This window comes from Trichoderma citrinoviride (genome assembly GCF_003025115.1).
Source record: "Trichoderma citrinoviride strain TUCIM 6016 unplaced genomic scaffold BBK36scaffold_11, whole genome shotgun sequence".
NCBI classification, from domain to species: domain Eukaryota; kingdom Fungi; phylum Ascomycota; class Sordariomycetes; order Hypocreales; family Hypocreaceae; genus Trichoderma; species Trichoderma citrinoviride.
The window spans coordinates 854,503-879,517 of record NW_020194719.1 but is presented as its reverse complement, the minus strand read 5'-3'; the positions used below and the strand labels follow the sequence as shown (position 1 = coordinate 879,517).

Sequence of the window (25,015 nt, the reverse complement as noted above, 5' to 3'; positions counted from 1 at the left end):
TTGGATAGATGCACTTATATAACTGTTGACCTTGTCACTTTATTCCAGTTCACATTCGTCTCTCCTCTCTGTGAACTCAAGACATTCTCCAAGGGGGCGGCAATTGGAAGCATTGATTGATATAATCAACCACCTCTCCTCCAGACACCATTCACACCAGCCTCCATCTCCATCATCATCATCATCATCATCACCACCGCCACCATCACATAAAACACCACACAAAATGCCCTCCCAAAAGCCCGTCGCCCTCGTCGTAGGCGCCTCCCGCGGCATCGGCCGCCAAGTCGCCATCGACCTCGCCAAAAACGGCTACGCAGGTGAGTCGTTTCCCTCAACAACATGCCTCTCCTATACAACACATTTCCTGTCCCACTCTTTACCAATCAATAACATCACTCACGACATCCGTGTTGTAAATGGGAAACAGTCGTCGTCGCCGCAAAGTCCGTCACAGACCCCTCCAAGCTCCCTCACAAGACGCCAGGCCCCAAATCCGCCGCCTCGACCGTCACGACCGTCGCCCGCGAGATTGCTTCCGCCGGCGGCGAGGCCACGCCCGTCCAGGTCGACGTCCGGTCCGAGGAGAGCGTGAATGCCCTCGTCGCCAAGACGATTGCTGTAAGTGTTCTACTACATTCAAACACACACACATCCCCCTCGATGACACGAAAGAAAAAAAAAAGTGATGCTGAGTCTCTCTCTCTCTCTCTCTCTCTCTTGATAAAAGAAATACAACCGCCTCGACGTCGTCGTCTACAACTCCGGCGCCATCTGGTGGGCCTCCGTAGCAGACACCCCCCTCAAGCGCTTCCAGCTCATGCAGCGCGTCAACCCAGAGGGCCTCTACGCCGTCGTCCAGGCCGCCCTGCCGCACCTCCGCAAGAGCCCCCTCGGCGGCCGCGTCGTCGTCGTCAGCCCGCCCATCTACAGCCGCTTCTTCCGCGGCAAGGCCGCCTACGCCATGGGCAAGGTCGGCATGAGCGTGCTGACCAAGGGGCTGGCCATGGACCTTGAGCGCGAGGGCAGGAAGGATATGGCCTGCGGTGGTGAGTCTAACCTCTTTCCTTTTCCCCTCCCCCTTTCCCCCTATACATACCCTTACGCAGGCGCACACATCACACACACATATATATAGTCATACATTGTTCTAATGGAGGAAACCAAGGCCATCGAATCAGCCGCCACCGAGCAATTCACAAAGCTCAACCCCTCCGAACAGGCAGACCTCCGCAAGCCCACCATCTTCTCCGACGCCATCCTCGCCATCCTGCGCAGCGCCCCCGCCAAGGTCAACGGCCAGCTGCTCCTCGACGAGGACTTCCTCCGCGACGAGTGCGGCGTCACCGACTTTGGCAAGTACAGCGTCGTGCCGGGGTCCGCGCCGCGCAGGATCATGCCCGCCCGGCTGCCCGATCTGACCGTCGCCGAGCAGGACGATGAGGGGAAGAGGGTGGATAGTACTGCCAAGTCGAGGCTGTAAAATCACACTGAAGGGGAGAGAATAAGACAGGTTTTTTTTTTTTTTTTTCCTTTGCCGTGATTGGGCTTTTGAGCATGTGTTTTGCGTTGGATATAACAGAGCTGCATTATTTGGAGTAGCGGGACTCGATGTGAAGAATGGGGAAAACAAGAATACAATACATCACACTCGTCTCATGGCATGCTATCCGCATCGTATAGAGCGCATATTCCATACATCTAGTTACTCAAGGTGTATATCATCTACCTAATCTCAAAAGGAAAAAAAAATATAATAAAACACACAAAGTTTCCCTTGAGACTCTCCAAGTATCAGGCACATTCACATATGGCCACTCCTTTTTCCTCTTCCATTAGTGCCATCCATCTCAAGCGACACTACCTTCAGGATGTTTCTCTCGTGGCTTTTTTTTTATTTTTGGTTCTCCTCTTCGTCATACACAAAAGGAAAAGATGGAAGGGGGAAAGGAAGAAACAAGCGCTGTGCCAACCCAATCCTTTATCCATAATCAATCTTACAAAATAAAAACAAAACATGTCTTTCTCCCACTCTCAAACTCTCAAACTCTTCACCCCGAAGCGAACGAAAACACATCACGTCGGTTGCCTGGGCGTAGTCCTCTAGTCGTCCCTGTCCTGCAGCTGGCTCAGCGGAACCACGCCCTGGAGACCAACAATCTCCTCAATCGTCCGGTTAAACACGCCCGACACGTCGAGCACCACCTTGACCCGGTTCCACTCATGTCGGCCTCGCCAGATTTCATCCATCATCTCCCGGTTGACCTGTTCGAGCTGCTCAATTGTGCAGCCCGCAGTGAGATCCGTCACCAACATCAAAGCCTTTTCCAGCTCCTTGTCAATCTCCAGCGGCTGGGAACTACCTGAGCCGCGTGTCGATTTCGAGCGAGCCTCAGCGTTTGACTCTTGAGGGGATGAGCTAACCAGAGACTTGACGGCTGCCGAGCCCTGATTAGGTTGTGATTGGAAGGAGCTTCGGTCCAGGAGCGAACCCGATGAGTTGAGGTCGTCAACGGCCCGTCCCGGGGCCTGGGAGTGGATCCAGCTGTCATCGCTCAAAGACAGTCGCGCTTGGGATTGCCCGACTACCAAGGTGTCCGGCAGCTGCTCCTCGTGCTCGTGATTTCCATTGGTGTTCTGCGAGCTCCGTCGTTCCGAGCTCCAGTTGTTCGATCGATAGGTTGACAGATCCGACGTCTTCGTCGTAGATGCCTCGTTGATCACAGCAGACGGTGACACGCCAGCAGGCAGAGTAGTAACGGCAGATCGCTGAGATACCTGCGTCCCCATGGCCGCCAGGTTCCTCGAGGAAGATCCCTCCGACGACCTGGGCGGCGGGCCCATGGGAGATGACTGGGTTTGACTCAGCGCCACCTGAGTGCTGTCGTCAGTTCCGCTCATCTGCACATCGCCCTCCTTTGATAAATCGGGGACGCCGTTGCTCAGCGAATGCTCGTCGTGGCCGGACTCGCCATGCCCATTCGACAGGGGGCTGCGTATCTGGAAGCGGGCCATGGTGCGAGCACCCGGCACCGGTTCCCCAAGGGTAAGGGGCCCCTGCGAGTCGCTGTCGTTGCCTCCGCCGAGGTCCGACTGGACTCGGTCCAGGACGGACTGCATGGCCTTGCGCTTCCGCTCCTTCTCGGCCGCTTCCTTGGCGCGCTGCTGCTGGCGCTGGTAGAGCGCCTCCCAGTCGATGTGGGCCGTGCTGCTCTCGATGCTCGCGACATCCACCTCGACGTTGCTGAGCAGCTCGTTGGCCTTGAGTGTGCGCTCCTTGTCGCCAATGTTCTTGGCGTCCCTTGCGAGGGCCTTGATGTCGAACAGAAAGTCCTTGGGCCGAGCATAGAACCCGTTCGACAGGCGCTCCTCGATGGTCGTGGTCTCGAGGTTGTAGTAGTACTTGCCAGTCTCCTTATGCATAAGCACGTCATTGCCGTACTTGTCCTTGACAATCTCAAACGGCCTGTTCTCTCCCTCTTCCAGGTCGGGCCGTACATAGTTTGGGTCTGCCTCCATGAACAGGTACTCAATCTGGCTTTGCGGAATGACTGGCTGTCTGAACTTCTTATACCTGCGATTGATCTGGTCCATGATGGGCTGCAGCTGAATCTTGAGCGCGTTGAGGAGCTGGTGATCTCTCTTCTTGAGCGCCTTGACCTCTTCCTTGGTAGGCGGCTTGACGGGTGGCGGAGGAGCGACCGGCAGCTCTTCGAGCACTCTCTTCTTGCGGTTCTCGAGATCCGGAAACTGGTGAGGCGCCAGCCTGGCGTAGTCCAGCGTTTTCCCGAAATACTGGATGCGATTGATCTGCCGGTTGTTAGCGATCTCGGCCACATTGTTGCAGGCACAGCCTTTGTTCTCCTTTTTCACTTACCCGCTCTGGTTTCTGAATCTCCATCAGGTTTTTGCTAGAGTAGCCGAAGAAGTCGCGAACCAACTCTTGCGGAAGATCCTTCTTCTCGCAGTCGGCGGTGGCAAACAGAAGCACTGGGTCCGTCGGGGGGATGGACTTTAACATGGTGCGAAAGGTGACAAGGGCCAGCGTGTTGTTCAGCACCGCGTACCAAGCATCAATGTTGGGGATGAAGATGACACTCGGCTTGTGGCGCCTCACTTCCGTGAACAGGGCAACAATGACTTGTTCCATAGGCTATTTATCCAGTCAGCAACAGTTCAGATGTCAACAGGGCTCGGTGTAAAACAAAAGTCAAAAGCAGGCTTACCCGTCCATCATTGAGCAGGCTGGGGAGATCGAAATTCTGTACGTGGATTCCTTCAAAGTGATGAAGGATTGCAGAGGAGAGATACCCCTGGCCCATGCCATGGGCACCAGAGATGAGAAACCGAGGCCGGAAGACGCGAGAGCGCTCAAACTCCTGGTTCAGCGTCTCACGGCCAAACCCGTGATCCTTATCTTCATACTGCTCATACATGGCCTCTTCCAGTGCAGTCGTCTTCTTCTTCCGCGGCAAGATCAGGTCAAGCGCCTGCTTGGCCTCTTCAAACTGGTCGCGGAGTAGAGGCGCGATAGAGGCGGGCAGCGGGCGTGCTCCAGACGTCGCAGAACGCTCCGACGAAGGGATCATCTTCTTGATGGAGATCATAAAGTCCGAGGCATGAACCGAGATTTTGGCGGGATCGACGAGCAGCTTCTCCTTGGACGAGTAGATTTGCGGATAGGTTCTCTGAATAGCATTCAGGGACGCCTCGGTACAGAGAGCCCTCAGATCAGCACCGCCGTAGCCCTTGGTGTTTTCCGCCAGCGACTGCAGGAACTCATCCGACAGGCCCCAGTCTTGCGTGTGGATGTTGAGAATGGACCTGCGGCCCTCGAGGTCGGGCAAGGGGAAGTAGAACTCTCGGTCGAACCGCCCCGGTCGTCGAAGAGCAGGGTCGATGTTGTCCGGCCGGTTGGTGGCGCCAATGACAATGACTTGTCCACGCCCGTCCATGCCGTCCATGAGGGCAAGCAGGGTCGAGACAATGGAGGCATGGATCTGCTCCTGCTTGCTCGACCTGACCGGTGCCAATCCATCAATCTCATCAAAGAAGATGATGCTCGGCTGGTTCTTCCTTGCTTCCTCAAAGAGCAAGCGAAGCTGCTTTTCAGCCTCGCCCACCCACTTGCTGAGCGCATCGGCACCCTTGCGCATGTAGAATGAAATCTTCTTGCCACCGGAGCCAACAGAATTGGCCAAGGCACGAGCAAGTAGCGTTTTACCGGTGCCCGGGGGACCATGGAACAATACACCGCGGGGTGGCGTAACATGGAATCTCGTAAAGAGCTCCGGATACAGCAGAGGAAGCTGGACCATTTCCTTGAGCTGGTCGATGTGGCCCTGCAAGCCACCAACCTTGCTGAAGTCGACGTTCAGATCCACGCCCAGAGGGTCGGCATCTGCAAGCGCCTTGCGGTCCTTGATCTTGCCGACGTTGGGCGTGGCACCGACGCCGTCCACGCCGCCATGGCCCTGGCCGCCGCCAAAGACGAGGCCACCGGCCGGGGCCGCAGACGTCGGCGTCATGCCCACGTTTCCTGCGGCGGTGGACCTGTGCACCATCTCGTCGTCGCTGCTGTCAGAGTCGACTCCGCCGGTGGCACCGGTGCCCCATGGACCGCCCAGTAGCGACCCGACGGCGCCGCCGCCGCCAAAGGGACCGTATGTAGTGTTCAGGTTCCGGTCCCAGCCAGCACTGGCGCCGCCTCGCCGGCGATTGCGGGCCGGAGTAGGGGCGGGGTCCTCCGCTTCCTCCTCGATGTTGACGGCACCCAATGGAGGCATGTAGTAGTTGATCCTGGGCCTGGGTCGGCGGCTGCTCTCCTGGTACTGTATGGGAGACTCTGTTCGAGTCTTTCGGTGATTTCTCGACGACTTTCTCAGCTCGCGAGCTTCTTCTTCGAGCTCATCTATGTCGACGGGCAGGTCGTCGGCCGAGGAGTTTCGACGGCGCGAGCTGCGGCCGGAGCGGCCTCGGGATCGGGTCTGTCTCCCACGAGGCGTCGGGCTATCTATGGCATCATTCTTGTTCCCATTGCGTCCTGGGTCAGAGGCTTCCGCATCGTCGTCGGCATCATCATCCGGCTCGAAGTCGCTACTTTGCTCATTCGCGGGTTTTCTGGAGCCTCTCTTCAGTCGACGAGACCGACGCTTACCACCGTCGTCCGCCTCTTCGGCTTCGGCGCCTTCGGTGGTCTCGACGGCATCGTCCGTAGAAGCAGCGGCGTTGGCGCGACTTCGGAGTCTTCGCGCCGTGGGTTCGACATCGTCGTCCTCGTCATCATCGTCCTGTTCTGCGGCGACAGGATTCTCAGCCGGTGCCTCTTCCCCTGCTTCCTCTTCGTCGGCGTCCTTGGCAGCATCCGGCATATCAGAGTCGAGTACTTCAGTGATCTCGTTGGTTGGCGTATCTTGCGAGAGCTCATCGGGCTCGTCGGCATCTCGATTACTGCCCTCGTGGGCGGCCTCCTGGATTGGTTCGGGTGCTTTCTTGAGCCCCTTGGCGGCGCGGGACGGCCTGCCGCTGCGAGCAAGTGCCTCGGGGCTTTTGCTTCGCGACTCTCCCCGGGGTGCGACGGCGTGTCGACCAGAAGCGGACAGCTCGACAAACACTGGGGCATCTTCAGTACGCGACCGGGTACTGCGTGTCTGCGCCAACGCCGTCTTGGAGACCTTGAGCTTGACCACCTTTGTCGCATCCCGCCTAGTGGGCTTTGGAGGAACGTCGGCTATTTCATCGGGCTTCTCTTGCTCTTCTTCTTTTGCTTTCCAGTCGACCTGTTCTTCATCAAGGTCATCTTCGTCGTCGTCCTCGCTGCTCTCCTTGTAGATTTGCGGCTTGGTTGCCGCCTTTCTAGCAGGCCGTCCGGCCGCAGTCAGGGGCGCCTCGTCATCAGATTCTTCGGTGGCCTCGGCAAAAGATTCTTCATCAGACAGTTCGTCGTCATCGTCATCAATGTCAGAGCCGCGATATCTATTGGTTCTTTTCGAGCCGCCCTTGGCGCCTTTCGACTGGCGAGTCTTCTTGGAACCTCGAGTAGGTCTTGCCTCCCGCGGGTCGAAGTTTTCGTCCTCGGGATCCGACACATTGGGGTCGAACACCTCCTCGTGCCTCTTCCTTTTGTTGCTGACCATTTTGTCGAACTTTGCGGCGTGTTGGTGTGGTGTGGTGCGGTGTGATGTGGTGATCAAGGGACGTGAAGATGCTGGACCGACGGGGGGATGAACGATGCGACAGATTGCGTATGCGGGGGGACGACGCTGTCACGAAATGCAGCCCCAGAGCTGTCAGGCGTGAGTCAGTAACTGACTTGATACTGAGCTCCCGCCGTTCACGTCTCCGGCGGTTGCGTGCTGATCCTGAACTGACCTAGAAGCTGGAAGACGCCGCACGGGAGAAGTATACGGCGTGCATGGAACCGCGCAATGACACACTGGATCCCGCACAGGGTCGGCGCCGTCAGCTGGCCGGGGGCGAAGCTGCGCTCTCGGTGATGGTCAGGGTATCAGCGTCTCAGCGGCTTTGCGTCGAGATCGCGCAGCGTCGGGCTTCCTGGCGGGCACGGGAAAGAAACGCAGCAAAGTGGTCGCATATCGAACCAGACCAGGCAGGTTAACGAGTCTTCGCGCGTCGCGAGAAGCTAAAGGCGTCCAGCGCTATTAGCGCTGAGGCCACCAAAAAAAAAAACGGAGGTTTCCTCACTCACGTGCAGCCACACAGGCACAGTGAGTGGCCCGAGCTCCAGCTTTTTTCCGCTCTGCTCTGCCTCTTTGTCAGCCAATTCTGAGCCTTGCCTTGCCTGCTTGCTTGCTTTCCCCCCCAATTGCAGGGCCCGCTATTCACGGCCACAAAAAGCGGCCCATGAATGACGATGTGCAACCAGGGCTTCAGGCAAAGACCTGAAAGCCGCGGCGAGGGCACATACACGCAATTGAGGCTGCGGCATCGACGGTGAATGGACAAGAGCACAATTGATGGGACGGGACCGCCTCGATGCAACGAATGCAGCTTCTGGACGCTCTGCTAACATACAGCCACGCTGCCAATCCCTCGAGTCGCAATGCACCATCGCCAACTGCGTCCCGGCCCGCCACGATGGACATCGAATTAATTTGCCAGCTTCCCCGGATTCCTCAGATCTGTCCTCGGCACCGATCCCCCCTGATGCGGCTCAAGCAGTTTCTGGGCTTGCCGTAGGGCTGATGAAGAAGTGCTGCCAGTGCCACTACTCCGGGCCAGCTCTGAACCCCACGCCTAAGAAAGGGACAGTCAGGTGGCCAGGCGCCGCATCGTGGAACGCAGAGTTGGTGCCTTGGTGCCTGAGGCTTGAACTTGGATTGCACCGTCTGCTCCAGGGTAGGACTTCCATGTTATCATCGAGAGAGAAACAATGAAGGGATCGTCTTCCTGGTCAACCAGTGGTAGTAGTAGTAGTACCGTCCAACCACCATAGGACTCGAAGCCAAGCTTTTGGGCGCATGTCAGCAACCTGCAGCCCACGTCAGTCCTAGATTTGCATCGCTTTAGCCTCTTGTCTGCGTCCTGCATCGACCAAGCAGCTTCAGCAAACGGACCATTGCGCCGTCATTCGCCAGTTGTGTCTCTGCATGTTCTGACGAGGTAGTCAAAATGTCTCTCTTTCCTCTCGCAAAGGCGTGACTCATGTTGGTTCAAAGAGCCCAGCGGCGCGACCACTAATACCAGACGGCCAAGAATGAAGCCGACGAGATGTGCGTTTGCCGTGCCGCGAGGCCATTGGTTCGGGTGTTCCTCTTTGACGGCTCAGCTCACGCAATAATACGGCCGGTGCTACGACCAGAGCGGCAGCAAAAAAGGGGGCAGCCCAGCTAGGGCCATTCCATCGCTCGGTGTCTGTCCCTTGTTTTGGCCCCCGAGCTGACTTGGCCGTTGGGACTAAGCAGTAGGCGGTACGACAAGGGATTTCAATGTTGGCTGGAGCTGGTTACCGATGCCTGGAGTGGCCAGCCCACAGCCGTTCCGCGATGCGATGCGGGCCCCTGATGGGGATGGAGGAGCGCTTGATGCTTCCTTGCTGGGCAATACGATGAAGACGACGAGCCACGAAAGTTACTGCTCCATAAGGCAATACGGGGTCAGTGGTGCCAGCTGCCTGCAGGCTGTCGGAATGTGCCGTGGTCGGCCTCTGTCCCTTGTTGGTATACTACAGACTTTGCAGCACCCGGTCTCGACGTCGTACAAGCTGCCATGTCCTGTCTCGTCTTGTCTCGAGCTGACCATATCGGCAAAGGGTCTTGTCTGGCCAATGCTCACTCCTCTTTGTCTATCGACCTTACTACTACTAGTACTAGTAGCTCGTCAATGTGATCGTCACCAGAGACAGACAGAAACGCCCTCACTCCAAACCATCAGGTTTTTGAAGCCAAGATGCCACAGAGGATCCCCGCCATGACGACGCCAGCCCGCTCCCATTTCCTTGCTTGTCTGTCTTTGTCGCCTCTCACTCTCTCTCTCCGTCCCCAGCTTTTCTTCAGTCTCTTTCTCTCCTTTGTCCTCGTCCCCCCGTCACCGATCTCTCGGCCTTCCACCCCTCGCACCCATTTCCCTCTGCTTCCCTGGCGGCCTTATCGCTGCCTCTCCCATCATGTGATGGATGCCCCCAGACTTGGTTCCACGCGGACCCCCCTTCGATGGTTTCCGCTCTCATTTGATGTTTTACCGACACGCTGGCTCCTGATGACTGGAATGCCGGCCGGCTGGTGGTCGCACCGCTGCGTTTCTTGGCCGTGCTGCATCTGCATCTGCGGCCTGACACGGATTCGGTCAGCCGCCACACAGCAAGTCAGTCCAAAGGTCCAGATCAGTCCCAGTTTCTTGTTTACTTTTTCCTTTGCAAGTTTACGTTATGCCCATCACAGATTTATTCAGAATAAAAAATAAAATAAAAAATGAATAGCATGCACATTTCTCCCTAGCTTTGTGCCCAGTCAGTCATCAGTCACCCGTAGCCGTGCATGTAACTCGTCGTAAAATTCCTAACAAAGAGCATCCTCCTGGCTATTTAGTATCCAGCCCAGCCCTATCTTCCTCTTCTCCCCCCCCTTCCCTCTCTTCTCTTTCTTCTTCCTCGTAGTTCATCCTGCGTTTCTATGATCTGCACCTCTCGAACCCGTTAACCTTTTCCCCCCTTCTTTTATTTCGCACCCGGCGTGCAAGAGCCTCAGCTGCCTTGACGGCACGGGTCAGTCCTATCGTTTCCTCACACACACACACCAAAGAAGCAAAGCAAGCCTTTCTTCGTTCACGGCGGACCGAGCAAGAGAGCCCTCGTCTGGAAAACATTAGAAATACCACCTAGAATCAAACGTCTTTTGTAACGAAAACAAAAACATTTTAATACCTACCTACGCCATGTTCCGCTCATCCCGCGCCGCTCGCCCTCCCCCGCTGGAGCTCGACGCTTTCCAGGGCATGTCCCGCGACTCGCTCGACTCACCACTCTTCTCCCCATCAAAGGTATGCATGCAGAAAATCTCCCCACCAACTACACTTATATATTACATGTATATATATATCTAACAAAACGCAATCAAACAGAGAGTCGGGACAAGCTCCACCGCCGCCACAAGCCCCCAGTCCATCTCCTCCCCCCAGCGCAGGACCTCCTTCGGCTTCATCAAGTCCTCGCCCACCGTCAACGTCCACACCACCTGCGGCCGCCACACCGACCAGCTGCTCTTCGGGGGTCCCTCCCTGTCCGGCCTCGCACGCACCTTTTTGTGGAAGAAGAAGCAGAGGCGGGTTTCGAGCAACTGAATTCCCCAATCCATTCACACAACATCCGGAATTTGGAAGAAAACAGATTGCTTGTCGCAAGAAAACACCAGGGGAAACTCCCTCAGAACAAGCTCTGGATCTTTTTCATCACCCATCTTCCCGTTGTTGTTTTTTATTCTTTTTATTCTTTTCCTTCACATCACGCGTCACGCAATTCACACGACTTACAGTGCTGGCTGGATCGGTGCAAAAACATCTAGTACGATTTATTACATGTTATACGACTCGGGATGATATTGGTTCTTAATGATAACCTCACCACCTTAACCAATAATTATTTTGGAAGCAGGAGAGAAACTTGAGATAAACAGAAATAGACAATGAAATAAGAATTCTAATATTCAAACAAAAAAAAAAGACACGTCTCATGTGGCTTGCTATTTATATCCTAATCCAGCCTCCCACGAATGCCACCTCCTTTTTCCTTGCACTCTCTTTTACGAAGGGCCACACGGGATCAATCGACGTGGCTGCTTACGGCCTACGACCTTCCATCGCCAATCAAGCGAAGCCATCTCAACCCGATCACCAGATCCGTGCACACCATGATCAGACAGAACGCAAAAGAGGGTGGTGGCATCTGTCTTGAGATGACTAAGACTCATAATAAACGGGGGGAGGCATGGCTTGCATGCCAGATAAACCTCTTATACGAGAGGTTTGTTGTTGTCGTTGTTGTTGTTGTTCGTATGCCCACCGCATGCTACATGTAAGTCGAAAGTCATGCCTCCCATTCGGGTCATTCTTTCACACCATCGTTAAAGCACAAGTCTGCTGCCCCTTCACATGTACCTGCATCCTGACACATGCGAAGAAAAGAAAATTGATACTCAAAACACTCTAGATCCTCTCCTCCTCCCCCTCCACCCTTTTTCTCTCCCCAATCGGTCGACTCCGGCATGTGTAGTCCTCACCGTCTCGAAGGAAAGAAAAGCTCTCACGAGTACCCTTGCGCGTCCACGCGCGGACTCGGATAGCTCCCCTTATCCGTCGCCGCATATCTCTTGGAGAACTTGTCCAGCATGGTAATGATCCATCGCTGCGTCTCCGCATTGGCAAACTCATACACGATGCGAATCGAGTAGCCCAGCCGAAAGGGCCCCATGATGCCTCTCCCCATCGTCTCGACGGACCGGAGAATGTTCTGCACAAGCTCCCCTTGGGAGTCCCGAAAGTCCACCGCCGGCCACTGGCACCGAATCAAGAGCTCCTGCAGAATAAGCATGCTGGCCCAGTAGCCCATGAGCATCGTCCCAAGCCATCCGACGGGGTGTTCCAACACGATCGGATAGGGTGAGTCGGGGTCCTCGGAGGGAACCTCCTTGGGCGTGACGCCGAGCTTCTGAAAGTCCTCGTAATACCACGCGGTGAAGCGCTCGTGGTTTGCGGCCGTCAGTTCGGCCAGGTGCTGTATACGCTTAGGCTTCACCTGTCTGCCGGCTACGAGAGCCTCGCGGATGGGATAGCCATACCACATGACCTCGGGCATGTCTGCCAGGCATAGCAGAAATGAATTGACCACCGGCCTTGTCAAGTCTGGCGCTGCGGGAGTGTAGATTGACCGCGACGGGAAAGTGAGCATTCCCCTCCATTCTGGCAGGGCTAGGAAGCATTTGTCGCTAGTTGGGAAGAACAGCGAGCTCATAATCTAAGCCATGGAGAAGATAGAGAAGAAGAGGGTGTGTCAGCTACAGGTACTTGGGCGTATGTATCTGGGCAGGGTGTCGGAGTAAATGAGCACATTGTCTTTCTCCTTGAGAATCCTGTCTATTGTTCAACGCTCTCCCTCGGAAGACGCAGGAACAGACAGCTCTCACGTCCCGGGAGAAAAGGAGGGGAGGGAAGGGGGGAACAAGACAGTCACAATCACCAATAGCAGTCAGAACAGCAACGGGGGGAGTGGGTAACAGGAGTGTGGCCTACCAAGATGCCTCGGAAGGAAAACAGTATGGCTGCATCGTTGCCCTGCGCATGAGCTGCAGGACCACGTTGCGCCATCAGAGTGGCGATTCCTTGAGCGTGATGCAACCAGGTGTCCGGCGAAGTCGTACCCGCAAACAGCTAATTCCCCGCCGACAAAGGTCAGCAAGGCTCGGTCAAGTTCTGTTTCCAAGAGTGATGAAAGAGAAAGAGCATGGTTTGCTTTCTGCCATGTTTTCTTTTTCATTGCGTTCATTCTGAGCTTACCTCAAAGAAGCATAGCAGGACAGCAGAGCAAAAGGTCTCGGACGCCTTCCACTTGACGGGGTGTCTCAATGCCGTCTGAAGAGCTGCGAGAGACCACCCATACACAGTTCTGCTTCGGGCCACGAGGCTGTCGTCGCCCAGCTCTTTGCCCATGAGATGCAGAGAGAGCGAGCAGATGGCGCCATCCAGAGCGGCGGACGTGCCCAGCGCCTCAAACCTGAGCTGGCTGAAGAAGCTCAGGAACGTAGTCACGTCCTTGGAAGCTAGATTGGCCTGGGCCATGTCCATCAGAGTGCCAACGAAGAGCGCCCGGCTGGGCTGAGGCGAGGCCACCAGGGGCATGGCCACAGCGGCAGTAGTGCGACTCGCGATTGTGCTGCTGCTGCTGCTGCTGCTTCTGCTTCTGCTTCTGCCATCATCAGGCGTAGTGGTGCTGCCAGCAGGCCAAGTCGAAGCTGTAGATGACAGCGTCTCCGATGCCGCACTACCACCACCAGCACCAGCACCAGCACTGCCCTGGCGGCCGGCCCTCGACGCTCCTCGAGAGCCCTTACTCCGGACCGCGTGCTTGCCAGACACGAACTTGATGGCTCGCTCGTAGCCGGGGCACCGGACGCCGTACTTGCGACAGTTGCCGCACTCTGGCCTGGCCTCGTCACACTTGACTCTCCTCTGCCTGCACAGCTGACAGCCGCTGCTTCGCGGAACTCCGACCATGGTGACGGGCTATCCGCGCGTCACCCTGCCCCCCGTTTCCGGCCTGTCGCACGCGCTTCGAAGCTATCGAGAACGAACTTGGAGAAATCCAGGCGTTTTTGGGGCGGCTTCTTGGCAAGGCAAGGCAAAGGCGCCATCGGGGAAAGCAGGGCAAGGCAGGGCAGGACGGGGGAGGGGGCGCGAGACAAAAGGCGCTACGCTGCCTGGAGCACCATGTGCTTTGATGCTATCGCGAGGTAAATGCGCGAAGTCGAAATCGTGGCGCTCTGCAATGTTATCTCGTGGTTAGAAAGACGTCGAAGGTGGTTGTATAAGTGCAGGGTAGACATACATGTTTCTCTGGTGTCTCACAGAAAGGAATTATGCCACTCGGTACGAAGATGTTCAAGGTCAATATCGAATGGTACAAGATGCACGTTTGCCTGGCAACATTGATATTGGACGCGAAGGATCCTAGCTGAACTTGGCACCGTTTGTTCAATAGCAGCCAGCGGCTTTCGTTAGTGCGAGAATGCCATTGAGTGAGTTGCGTGAGGTTGATCCTCTCGACTGCTAGTACTGTTTGGGTTACTCAAGGGGATTTGGAGTCTGGATTAGCCGATCTTCTTTTATCCAGGTAAATGGATGTTGAGATTCATCGAGTTGGCGCTTCTCTTCGTGAACCAACTAGAAGAGGACATTGGCTTAAGTAGCGAGATCAAGTACCTAGTAAGTGAGGGAGGGTGACAATGGAGTGAACTTTTGACAGACGCCATCACCGTTTTTCCTCTGTCTGAGAAGCCAAAATACTACTCCAGCCTTCATCTAAAACTTGCTTTGATGTGCAAAGTACATGTACAGATACTACACCCAACAATCGTGATAGCCTCACGGCTGATCTCATGCACCCTAAATGCGTGTATTAAGCCAAGCAACCGCCAATCACTGCTGCAAAGCATTTTAACCCATCTATGCCAGATCTTGGCAAGATTTCTCCTCTCCATTAGTTCCGTGTCGAATAGATTGGGCCCTCGCCGCGAACAGACGGTTGCCAGGGCCAGGGCCACGCTTAACCGGTTGCAATCATCATACGCCTTCTCTCTCCCTCTCTGTCTCTCTCATGGCAAAGTCGGGCCAAGTCCACCAGGTCAACATCGACAGCGGTTCTAGACCTGAACTTTACATTTGATGTACGTAACTGTACAGTATGTGCAAGTTGGCCTTGGGATCTGCGTGGCGCCAAACAACCAGCGGCCCGCGTTCGAGTCGAAACAGACTTCAAGACGGGTGTGTGCGAAAGGAACTTGCTTTGTCGGTACGGAGGGAGATGTACGGATAGCCGTGGCCGTGTTGGATGCTGGTCATATATCACTTACATATGGCGCATGTTCATTCGGTGTTACATCGAGTCATGCCCTGGCGGCTGTCGTTTTCTTCAACGATGATAAACAACGCCTCTGTCGGGGTGCACGTCGTCTGTTAGTCAAGTCTCTTTTACTTCGTAGGATTAATGCGAGGCGGTGGTTTTGCTCCTCCCCTGCCTTCGCTTGAGCTGCACCCACTTTGGCTAAAGAGCATGAGACCTCCAAGAGTAAGTATGTAGGTAATGAAGGCGTCTTCGGAGCCTCTCCCACAGGAAGCACCTGCTGATACCGTACTCGTACTCTCCACCCCCCCGGGGATATGTACGCGCAGGCCGGCTGTCTCTGTGACCCTGGCCGCATCATGTAGAGCATCTGTTGGCTGCGTCGTCCGCGATACATATCCTATTCGTACATACCTACATGTATGCAGCCTGGTTGTCCGTGTTGACAGTTGGGTGTGATTCGTAGAGGTACCGAGGTGCGTCGATTACTACATGTATAATAACCTGGCATAATATGTATCAACAAAACATGAAGGCGGGCGAGGCGTTCCGTGTAACACACCAGACACTCCCACGACCAGCCCGCATCTCGCCGGAAGCGGCTCCGCAACAACCGTCGTAGTAATTGGTCAGAGGGGGCCTCTCTTTGCTTTGTTTTCGATCAAGACAGCGATTTCCCTTGCGCCACTTTTGCCTCGTCCTTGCAAAGAGCTCCCGAGCCACCGGGAACGGCCTAAAAATAACCGACATGGACCCTCCAGTCCTGTGCTCAGTGGAGGGTCTCGATTCTTCAACATTCTCTTTTGGAGGAGCAGCAGCATCACACGAACCCTTCCGTCTCTCAACTCCGTCTCCTCCTGCATGTATCTCACAGCAGTAAGGTAGGTGCCAAGGTACAGGCCAGAATCTTCTGGAGACAACCACATTTCCCCCCTCTCTGCGAATACGACAATTGTCGCATGGGAGTGCTGCTGCTCCTCCATAGCGCACTGCGTTAAGCTTTCGATGTGGGTTCCTCGTTCTGTCGTTACGTCACTGTCGTGGCTGGCAGTGCTTTTGCCCGCAGGAGGATTCTACTTGTACTATCATCGCGATGTCTGGCCCTCGCGAATTCCGAGACAAAGAGGGGAGAGAAGAACAAGCTTACGAGGAACGGACCCTTTGCGCGCGGCGCTGACCATTGCCATTTTCCTCCTCTACCAACCCAAAGTAACTTTGTTCATTCTCATCGGCGCAAGCGATAGACTACTGTATTTTCTCCTGGCCGCGGTAAAATGAGGAGGACTCGCGCAATTTGAACATATCCTCGCCATTTATGACTCGCAATCTCCGAGGCAGATGTGCACATTATTAGGAGCAGGTAGTTCCAGTCGCTCTGCCTCGACACCCAATAAGCGCGTAGAAATTGGACTTATCTTACCTTATCCAGGAGACAACCCTTCAAATCTCGTGTGAAAATCTTCACCATCCCCGCGGATTACTGCATTGGCGTTGGAGGAGACACACCTCTGTGATCCGATCTCTGGCGCGTCGTTGCGCTCTCTTTGAGCATTTCATGCATACAACTAACGGCTTGCACACCTGTGGTGTAGTATTTGCCTACCAGACAGCGAGAGACCAGACGCATTTCGCCGGGTATATTGCCTCACCTGGGGCTACTGCATGAATAGCGCCAGAAGGCGTGTGGGCTGCTTGGTGGTGTCTCCATGGGTCAACGACCCACGACAACCTGTGGCTCTGGCCGTACTTTCGTACGAGCACTACTCGCCGTAGCATCCACGATCCATGGGCGCGAGAGTAGAAACATGGAGAAGCGATAGGGAAGCCGGGATTAGAGCTTGTCGATCACCGTGCTTGTTCGTGGAGATTTGGCTTCATCTCACGGGCACAGGCTTGGGGTAGTCGCAGGGCTCCTGTCACGTCTGGCACGACTATCAGCCAGAGTCATCTAATCGGGGTCCAAGTAAGGTAAGTACTTAGCCAGTTACATAGCAATCGTAAGCGGGATTGCGGAGGAAACCCCCCAGGCAAATAGCGCTTGTTCATCAGATATCGACGTTTCCAGGGCTTGTAGCCGTTGGTTGTGCTCCGGACTCTGCATACATGGCATCCAATGTACACCTCATGCGCGCAAGGCAGGCAGAAGCTGTTGCCGCCTCGCCTCAGCACGGCAGCACCGCTCAAGCCGTAGGCCGGCCATTACGAAGAGGCAGGTCACTTTTGGGCCCGGATCGATGGTGCCACTGCGACTCTGGCCACCCAATTGAAGAGCGCCCAAGGGCCTTTGCCAGAAATCTGCTGCATGGGTTGCCAACGGTCATGATGGCACGATGCAGCAGTTGTCGTATTGGGGCCGGCTCGTCTGGAGATGCCGGCCAGAGGACATGAGGGTACGATGAGCTTGTACTGTACCGGTACCGAGGGCAGCGTGTGGCCAGGCCGTGGTCACTGTACCTCCGCCCGTACTTCAACCTGGCCGTCTGGATGCTGTTGCGCGGACTGTTGGGGGATCTGGCGTTTGCTAGGTAGATGTCGATCTCGCCGTGGGGGGTGGAATATCCATTCCACCAAGGCAGATGCGGATGCAGATTTGGTGGCTTTTGGGGCGAGATGCAAAAGTAATCAGAGAAAGACCGAAACAGACGAAGTGTCCGGCGGAAGCAGCGTCGAAAGCAAGATGGAAGAACAGAGACGCCTTCTTCCCCCCCCTCCACGCTTGACGGCGGTCCTGCATCCGGCCGGAGGAGACGAACGAGGATGCGGCATGAACGCACAGGTACAGGTACGAGCCCGGAGGCGCGCCACCGTCGAGTAGAGGTACCTGGACTTCGTACAGGCACTCGTACGAGCTGGGCTGCACGTCGTCCACTTCCATTGCAGTCCGTCTCCTGCGGCCCTGGTCGGTGGCCCCTGGCTATCGCACCTTAGCAGCTGTGGATATGCGGTAGCAAGTCGGCGAGCGGCCCAATCAGTCGCGTCGAGCTGGTGCTTGTTCGTTGTGCATCGACGCGACCACGCTCTAGCCCAGCAAGGCATGTGAGTACCTAGAGGTACGAGTACAAGTTCCTCGATCGCGATGATGCTTCTTTTTCAGGGGGTAGGATGGATGAACGACTGCGGGCAGGGCATGGGATGCCATCACGAGGAGACACACGGCGTTCTCTCTTCTTCCAGGCTCTTCTCAGTCTCACCGCGATCTCTCTTCGGCGACTCTATTCGAGCTCGCAAGTGCTTCATTTCGATGCAAATAGTGCTCGCACAACGCTGACGGAGAGATTGGACGAGGGGGCAGGGGACCGCTGCGGGCGACGTGATTACATGTACCTTACGGTACACACAGGACGCTGTCTCCGACGCTCAAATTGCTCGATCCGTGCGGCTGCAACTCAGTACCCGGTACATGTACCGAGGAAGACTGACTGCAGCGCAATGTGCAGGCAAATTGCATCAAGAAAATGTGGCATCAAACGCGAGCGAGCGATCACGGGTGCCCAGACAGGCTACCGGGTATCAGTCAATCGCAAAATGAAGCTGGCGGGATCCTACTCGAACGGAGTCGCGGCGGCATTGGGTGCTGAAATCATCAATCGGCAATGCAGGCAATCCCAAGCTTGACACGTCTGTATGTCTGGGAGCATACCTACCACGAGCGACATTGCCTCGTGTATCGTATGTACGAATAAGGCATGTGCAATTGAGTATGGACATTACGTCCAACAGGTCCATTTCATGAAATGACGGTTGATATTTCGAGCTCTGGCGTACCAGTACCGGTACCAGTACCTGCACCTGTGACGAGTCCCCCGTCAAACATCCATCCGCCCATCCATCCATCCATCCTCCATCCATCCAATCCATGGGGAAAATTACAGACACCCGCAGAAACGCGCACCGCACACTGCAAAACAGCCCATTGGCAGCCGGCCGCAACACGCTCTCCTTTTAGCCTTCTCTGGTTTCAGAGCTAGGTCGAAGGGTCGCCGGCGAAGGGGGGAGGCGCCGATTTAGTGCTTCGTATCCCCCGAGTCTGACGAAGCGGCGTGCCCAGCGCTGCTGCACAGGTCTTGTTTGGTTCCTGGTGCAGGAACCAGTGCAACCCCGTCGTTGCGCCCGCCCCGGCCGCCGCAAGTACCGGTACGTGCGCCTGCGCTTCGTAATGCTAAACAGCATGCAGCAGCAGATGGATTTGATGGCGACTTTCTGCATGAAGCTGTTCTGGTGGCCTTTCAGGTTGAGACCCGGGATTTTGACGTGGACGACGGAGCATCTCTTACGAGAGATCCGCCCGTTCCAGGAGCTGATGCTGTAGTTGTAGCTGTACCTACCTTTTGAACGCTCCCTCCAGTTTGTAATGAGAATCAAACAGCAAAGTTAATGCCAGATATTACCTATTACCATCCAATCCGTTGATGTAATAATCCATTTGCTGCCTCTCCCTGCCTCTCCCCTCTCGCCGCTTGTCGCTGGTCTCGCTCTTGCAGGCTCAATTGGCGCCGCTCCGGCTTTCTCTCTCCCTCTCTCTCCAGTCTCTTCTCCCCAGCTCTCCACTGGCTGTCGGTACGAGAACAGGTTGCCTGGTACGGGCAAGGTACAAGTATGGGGACCGTAGAGGACATTGAAGACAGTGGAGGCCATTCCCAGCAGCCTGCGTGCGTCCCTCGCGCCTCTGCAGAGTACCTATACCTTGCATGCCGCAAGAACAGGGCCGGAGTCGACACCAGCAGGCCATGTCCCTTGTACCTGTACCGTACCTGTAAGAGTACCTACTCCAGCACCCGCACCCGCACTCGCCGCCAGCCCTCCGGCGTGCTGAGCGTGCAGGCTCGGCCGCCATTAGACGCAGGCCCTCCAAGGCCCCGCGAGATAGCACGTTAGGGGCGTGCTCCACCCCTGGCAGCCCGCTAATTCTGACCCTAGCCCACGCCCAGCCGTCGCCACTGCCAGGTGCCAGGTGCCCTGTGCGTACCTGCTGGTGCTGCTGGTGCTCCGGCTCTCAATGCTCTGGCCTGGCCTGGTCACTCCATGCCCCCTCGCTCTTGGCCTTCCTCGACTTTTCTGCCTCCCGTCCCAAGCGTCAACCCGGTGGCTGCTCTGCTCTGCTCTTCTCCTCAGCCCGTCCCATCGCCATCACCCTCAACCCCCAAGCGACCCATTGCGGCTCGTCCACCTTCACTCTCTTCTTTTTCCTTCTTTCGTTCTTCTCCAGCCCCCCTCAACGCCTTCGCCTTCTGCTTCTTGGTTCGTTTCTCGAGCGCGCCCTTGTCTCTGTTCTGTCCGACTTTGTACAGCACGCTTGTTCCAGTCCGCAGCACCGTTGTCGTGCCCCCTTTCCCAGCCTTCTTCGTCTTCGAGCACGTCCTGTTTTTCTCTTCTCTCTTTTCCACCACCTTGAGGCGTTGCGCTTTGTTGCACATACGTCAGCATCTCTTGACTCCATCGTCTCTGTCCTGTGCATTTACCTCTCCTTTTTCTCATCTTCTTCTTTCTCGTCTGTTCTGGTGACTGGCTCTGCTAGAAAGCTACCTCTTTTCTTATCCCGCCATCCCCTTCGGAGCCCGTGATACCTCAGAGCCCACCCGACGACTTCCAGGACCGTCACCGCGATACGAACGGCCGATATCTGCACACACCCCCATGTTCTTTCGCAGCTAGTCGTGGTTCAGCGTGTCTTGGGTGACACTTGATCCTGCTCGACCAGTCAAACGCCTGCCCTGTAATAGTCGGTTGTGGCATCGTGGTAATAGTGAGCTCTTCATTTCGACAAAGCGAGCAAATCCTTTAGCATCCTCGGCCGCTGGCGTCCTTTTTATACAATCGTCGAACCGGCCATTCTTGTTTTGCGAAATTATTGGAAGAAAAAAACGACTCGAAAGCGAAAACAACCGCAACTATTTGCTGTTGATCCGTTGCCAGCTCCTGAAAACGATAAAAAAAGAAAGAAAAGAGAAAAGAGAAAAAGGTTCGACCATCTTTGATACGCTGCTTTGCTTTCTTCTTCTGCCGTAGCTCTATCCCCTTGGATTAGACAGACGCCTTCTTCAACGTTCTGGGAGCAGTAGCTAATACCTGGTGATCCGATAGCATATCGACTGCTAATTCATCGTGAAAGCACTGCCATCTTCAACCTTGGACCGCCAACAAAGCTCCAACTCGAAGCCGCGTAGCCCAATCTCTATACAGTCAAGAGGAGGATCCCGCTGTCCCAATCAGTCGTTCCTGAATCCCAGCCTGGGAGGAGTATGGCTGCTTTGATTCAAACGTATCAGCAGCAGACTGGTACGGTGACAATGCTTCAGGGTCGCTCAACGCCCTCCGGCGGCATGATGCCTGCCGTCCCATCCAACGGGCATCATCAATACACCACTTCGGCACCGAGAGGAGGAGGCGGCTACCGGGGAAGCACTGTTCCTGTTCAGTCATATGCTTTTGCACCCACACCGAACCTGAATCAGAGCATGCAATGGCAGCAGTACGGGGCTTATCGGACGAATTCATCCCCCTCCGGCATTCCCACGCAGACCTACGACCCTGCCCTGGTTCAACGTTCTCACCGCCCCAACCCGTCCGTGACGAACATGGCCTTGGTTCCCGCCTACTCGAGCCATAGCAGCAGCCACAGCAGCAGTCACAGCAGTGGGCATAGCAGCGGTCACAGCAGCCACGGGAGCAGCCATGGAAGCAGCAGCGCACGCGACGACGCCGTGAAATCCCCCGCCCGAAATGCTACTTCTTCGTCCACCTCGCGCCCGCAGCTTGCTCACGTCTCTACCGGCTCATCATCGACGATACCTACAAGTGGAACGCCCAAGTACACGCCTGATCGATACAGGAGGCCTAGCAATTCAGGCTCTCAACATAGTCGATCCCAGAGCACAAATCCACCGCTCAGTCCCGGCAGCCAAGCCCAGATGTACCACGCGCCTACTGGCTCGAGATCCGTTCCGAACCTTACGGGCTCTCCCACCCGGAGCCCAGGAGCATCCATGGACGACTCGCACCTGCATCGCAGGCCGTCTCCGGATGAGGCGAAGAAGATGCGCCGCCGAAGCGTGCATACCATTCAGTCCACGGACTCATTCCGTCCTCTTTTGAAGCCTGAGGGCTCCCCTCGCTTGGAGCAGACCGCTGTCGTCAAGAGCGACAAGTCGCCCCAGGCTGCTCAAAGGATGCCGCTGCACGCCCGCAAAGGAAGCTCTGACAGCGCATCGTCTGGTCGAAGCGCTCAGTCGCCGTCCGCCTCGGTAAGTTCGACACTTCATTGCCGCTTTGTCACCCAATCACACAGTGGGCTAGGGGCCCCTGATAGGTTGTGCATGCTAACCAGGGATTGATGTGCAGTCTTCCAACCGTAATGCGACGGTCTCCACCAGCAACCCCTCTTCACCGTCCGCTGACGAAACACCAACCAAGAGCGACCAGCTCAAGGCAGCCAACATTCCGCCGAGAGGCTCGTCTGCCGATGGAGTCAAGCGGACGCTCAGTCCCTCTCCGTTGTCCAAACCCGCCACGATGGCTAATGAACCAGCTGGAGACGCCACTCCCGCTGCCGCCGCCACTACCGCCGCCACATCATCACAGGGCAAGCCCGTGGCATCACCGGCGGCAAAGCAGCTCGCTGCCATCAATGAGAAGGATGTCAAGGGAAAGACCAAGACCTCTAGGCTACGTCGAGCCTTCTCCTTCGGGAGCGCGGCCGAGTTCCGCAAGGCTGCCGGGCCAGATGGCGAAGGCATGGAGAGGGTAGAAGCATCCAAGCTCCGCAAAGACCCAACGGCGGAGGAGGCTTATGATGCCGAGCAAGCGCGGATCGCTGAAGCGCAGGAAGCTGCCGGTATCGGTAACAACATCTATGGCGGTCGCTTTTTTGGTGGATCGACGGATAACCTCTCCATCTCATCCACCGCCTCGTCTGCTTCTATTATGATCAGGAAGATGGGCCGTGGCATGAAGAAGAGTACCCGCTCCCTGGTTGGCCTCTTCCGGCCAAAGTCCGCCGTGGGCTCGCCGGCGGCCGATTCTCCTGTTAGCGAGGCCGGTCAGGCCGCCGTATCCATGATTACCGTGGAAGCAGAGACTCGACGTGTCAACGTCACTGCCGATCCTCAGGGCGGCAAGGGCGGCACGGGGTTCCCTCGTCTCGAGCGCAATTCTCTCGACGCTACGCAGATCCCTGAAGGCGCAGCGGAGCGTGTGGGCAGCTCAGGAGCGGACAACGGGCCGCGTAAGAGCATTGTGGGCGGTGAGAAGGAGCGCGCAGAGGTACTTGCGGCTGTTCGCAAGGGCATCTTGAAGCGTATGTATAATCTCTCTGTCCCTGTATCTTCCCCCATGCGCGGATGATTAACTGACAATAGGTCCAGGCTCGTCAAGCCCTTCCATTCGCCCGTCGGAGTCTCCCGATCTCGTCTTGCCAAACATACCGAATGTCGCCGACTCGCCCAACTCAAGCGCGCCTAGTACGCCGAATGACGACGGTAAGAGGGCCAACTCGATTGCTATTGGCAATGAAGACTACTTCATGTCGGCCCTTCGGCTTGGAAAGAGCCGACCGGGAACTCCCCAGGCTGGTCCCAAGAGAAATGCCACGTTCTCGCCGCGCATCGTCTTCTACGACACATGGCCTAGCCAGGAGTACGATCGCCGAGGTGAAATTGCCACCTGCAACCGCCTCACCCCGATGCTTGCTCAGCAGATCAAGGAAGAGCTGAACAGCTTCAAAATGGTTCGTCAAAACGCAACCGTCAATTCTCTGCGGACTCAGTGGCTAACGAACTCTGTGATGATAGGAGATGGAAGTCCATGAGAATTCCAAGATTTACACGCACTTCTTCTGATGATATTATCCGATGGACGAGAATCTTGTCAGCTCATCATTTTTTTTCTCTTCGCCTCTGCTACTGTGGTTTATAAAGACCTCGCCATGTATTTCTTCACATTTACCATTTGCGGCGTTTAGGGACAGCATAGTAAGGTGTCACGGGCGTTTTGTCACACTACCTCACTACAACATGTCATGGTATTTAGCCCCCAAAGACTCATACATTTCCTTAATATTCAGTTGGACTCGAGGGCGGGGAAAGGGCCACCAGGGGAAGCGGGATGAGCCGCTGTCAGATGATTCTGTCTGCTGTCATTGAAAGATGGGAAACCTGTCGTTGCAGCTTGCAGCTCAACCACGAAACCCACGATGGAAGAGCAGCAATATGCCGGAAAAATGACGATGCAATGCCACGTTGGCGCAAGACGAACATTTCAGAGCTGGCCGCTGCGGCCAACACGTTGAGATATGGCAAGCTCGGCCGATTGGAGGGTGACATATAGGCCGGCAACTTGTGCTTTTTTTCTCTGCTTCATTTCAAGCATGTCTCTATAGCCGGATTCAGTCTATGAGCGTGATGCGTCTGGGTGTCTCTTTTTTCAGCAAATAAAACCTCTCAGTACTTTTTATTCAATCTGTCTTGCCTTGCCTTGTCTGAAGGCCTCGTGACCGCCATGACTTTGCCAAGGATCGGACAGATCTGTGGCCCATTATCAGGAAGGGACTGTCGATCTGGCATAAAAAGGTAGTCTCATTTCGGATGAATAGACCTCCATCCAGTATTGTTTGTCAAATTTGTCTTGTTTTTGTAGATGCTTGTCATATACATCTGGTTTATGACATTCTGATATTCTGCGAATCGTGTTGGTGTTGTCACCGCATTAATCAGCCACCAATGCGAAAAGAGGAAAAGCTGTAAGAAGGAAAAGGAAAAAAAACGGCGCCCCGCCAAGTTGAGTTAAACCTCAAGCCTATCTCGCTATCGATTTCCCGACTTTGGATTTTTTTTTCTGCCTTTTACCCTTCCGTTACCTTTGGACAACAAACGTTCCTTCACACTTGAAGCCATTCTCAGTCTCTCTCTTTTTTGATTCCTACCAATTGCGCCAGACAATGCTTGTCTAAAGTCC

General features: G+C 55.5%; 5 protein-coding genes across 5 annotated transcripts; 3 read left to right on the top strand and 2 right to left on the bottom strand.

Annotated features, from left to right (window-relative positions):
• Positions 1–226: 226 nt before the first annotated feature.
• On the top strand, positions 227–1,483 carry BBK36DRAFT_1178907 (NAD(P)-binding protein; the record flags this gene model as incomplete). The annotated part of the gene is made up of 4 exons (XM_024896153.1): positions 227–320; positions 431–621; positions 731–1,049; positions 1,182–1,483. The coding sequence occupies 4 exons, from the start codon at positions 227–229 to the stop codon at positions 1,481–1,483; spliced, it is 906 nt and encodes a 301-aa protein (XP_024747611.1).
• A 594-nt stretch (positions 1,484–2,077) lies between these two features.
• Positions 2,078–7,136, bottom strand: BBK36DRAFT_1178905 (AAA-domain-containing protein; the record flags this gene model as incomplete). The annotated part of the gene is made up of 3 exons (XM_024896152.1): positions 2,078–3,810; positions 3,878–4,153; positions 4,227–7,136. 3 exons carry the CDS (start codon positions 7,134–7,136, stop codon positions 2,104–2,106), a joined length of 4,893 nt encoding a protein of 1,630 aa, XP_024747610.1. The 3' UTR covers positions 2,078–2,103.
• A 3,256-nt stretch (positions 7,137–10,392) lies between these two features.
• On the top strand, positions 10,393–10,797 carry BBK36DRAFT_1161343 (hypothetical protein; the record flags this gene model as incomplete). Its single annotated transcript, XM_024894363.1, has 2 exons — positions 10,393–10,497; positions 10,579–10,797. 2 exons carry the CDS (start codon positions 10,393–10,395, stop codon positions 10,795–10,797), a joined length of 324 nt encoding a protein of 107 aa, XP_024747609.1.
• Positions 10,798–11,755: 958 nt separating this feature from the next.
• On the bottom strand, positions 11,756–13,287 carry BBK36DRAFT_1170861 (hypothetical protein; the record flags this gene model as incomplete). Its single annotated transcript, XM_024895500.1, has 3 exons — positions 11,756–12,466; positions 12,742–12,879; positions 13,006–13,287. The coding sequence occupies 3 exons, from the start codon at positions 13,285–13,287 to the stop codon at positions 11,756–11,758; spliced, it is 1,131 nt and encodes a 376-aa protein (XP_024747608.1).
• An 8,019-nt stretch (positions 13,288–21,306) lies between these two features.
• BBK36DRAFT_1123770 (hypothetical protein) lies at positions 21,307–23,901 on the top strand (the record flags this gene model as incomplete). Its single annotated transcript, XM_024891102.1, has 5 exons — positions 21,307–21,629; positions 21,735–22,308; positions 22,406–23,360; positions 23,422–23,789; positions 23,854–23,901. 5 exons carry the CDS (start codon positions 21,307–21,309, stop codon positions 23,899–23,901), a joined length of 2,268 nt encoding a protein of 755 aa, XP_024747607.1.
• Between the last annotated feature and the right edge of the window lie 1,114 nt (positions 23,902–25,015).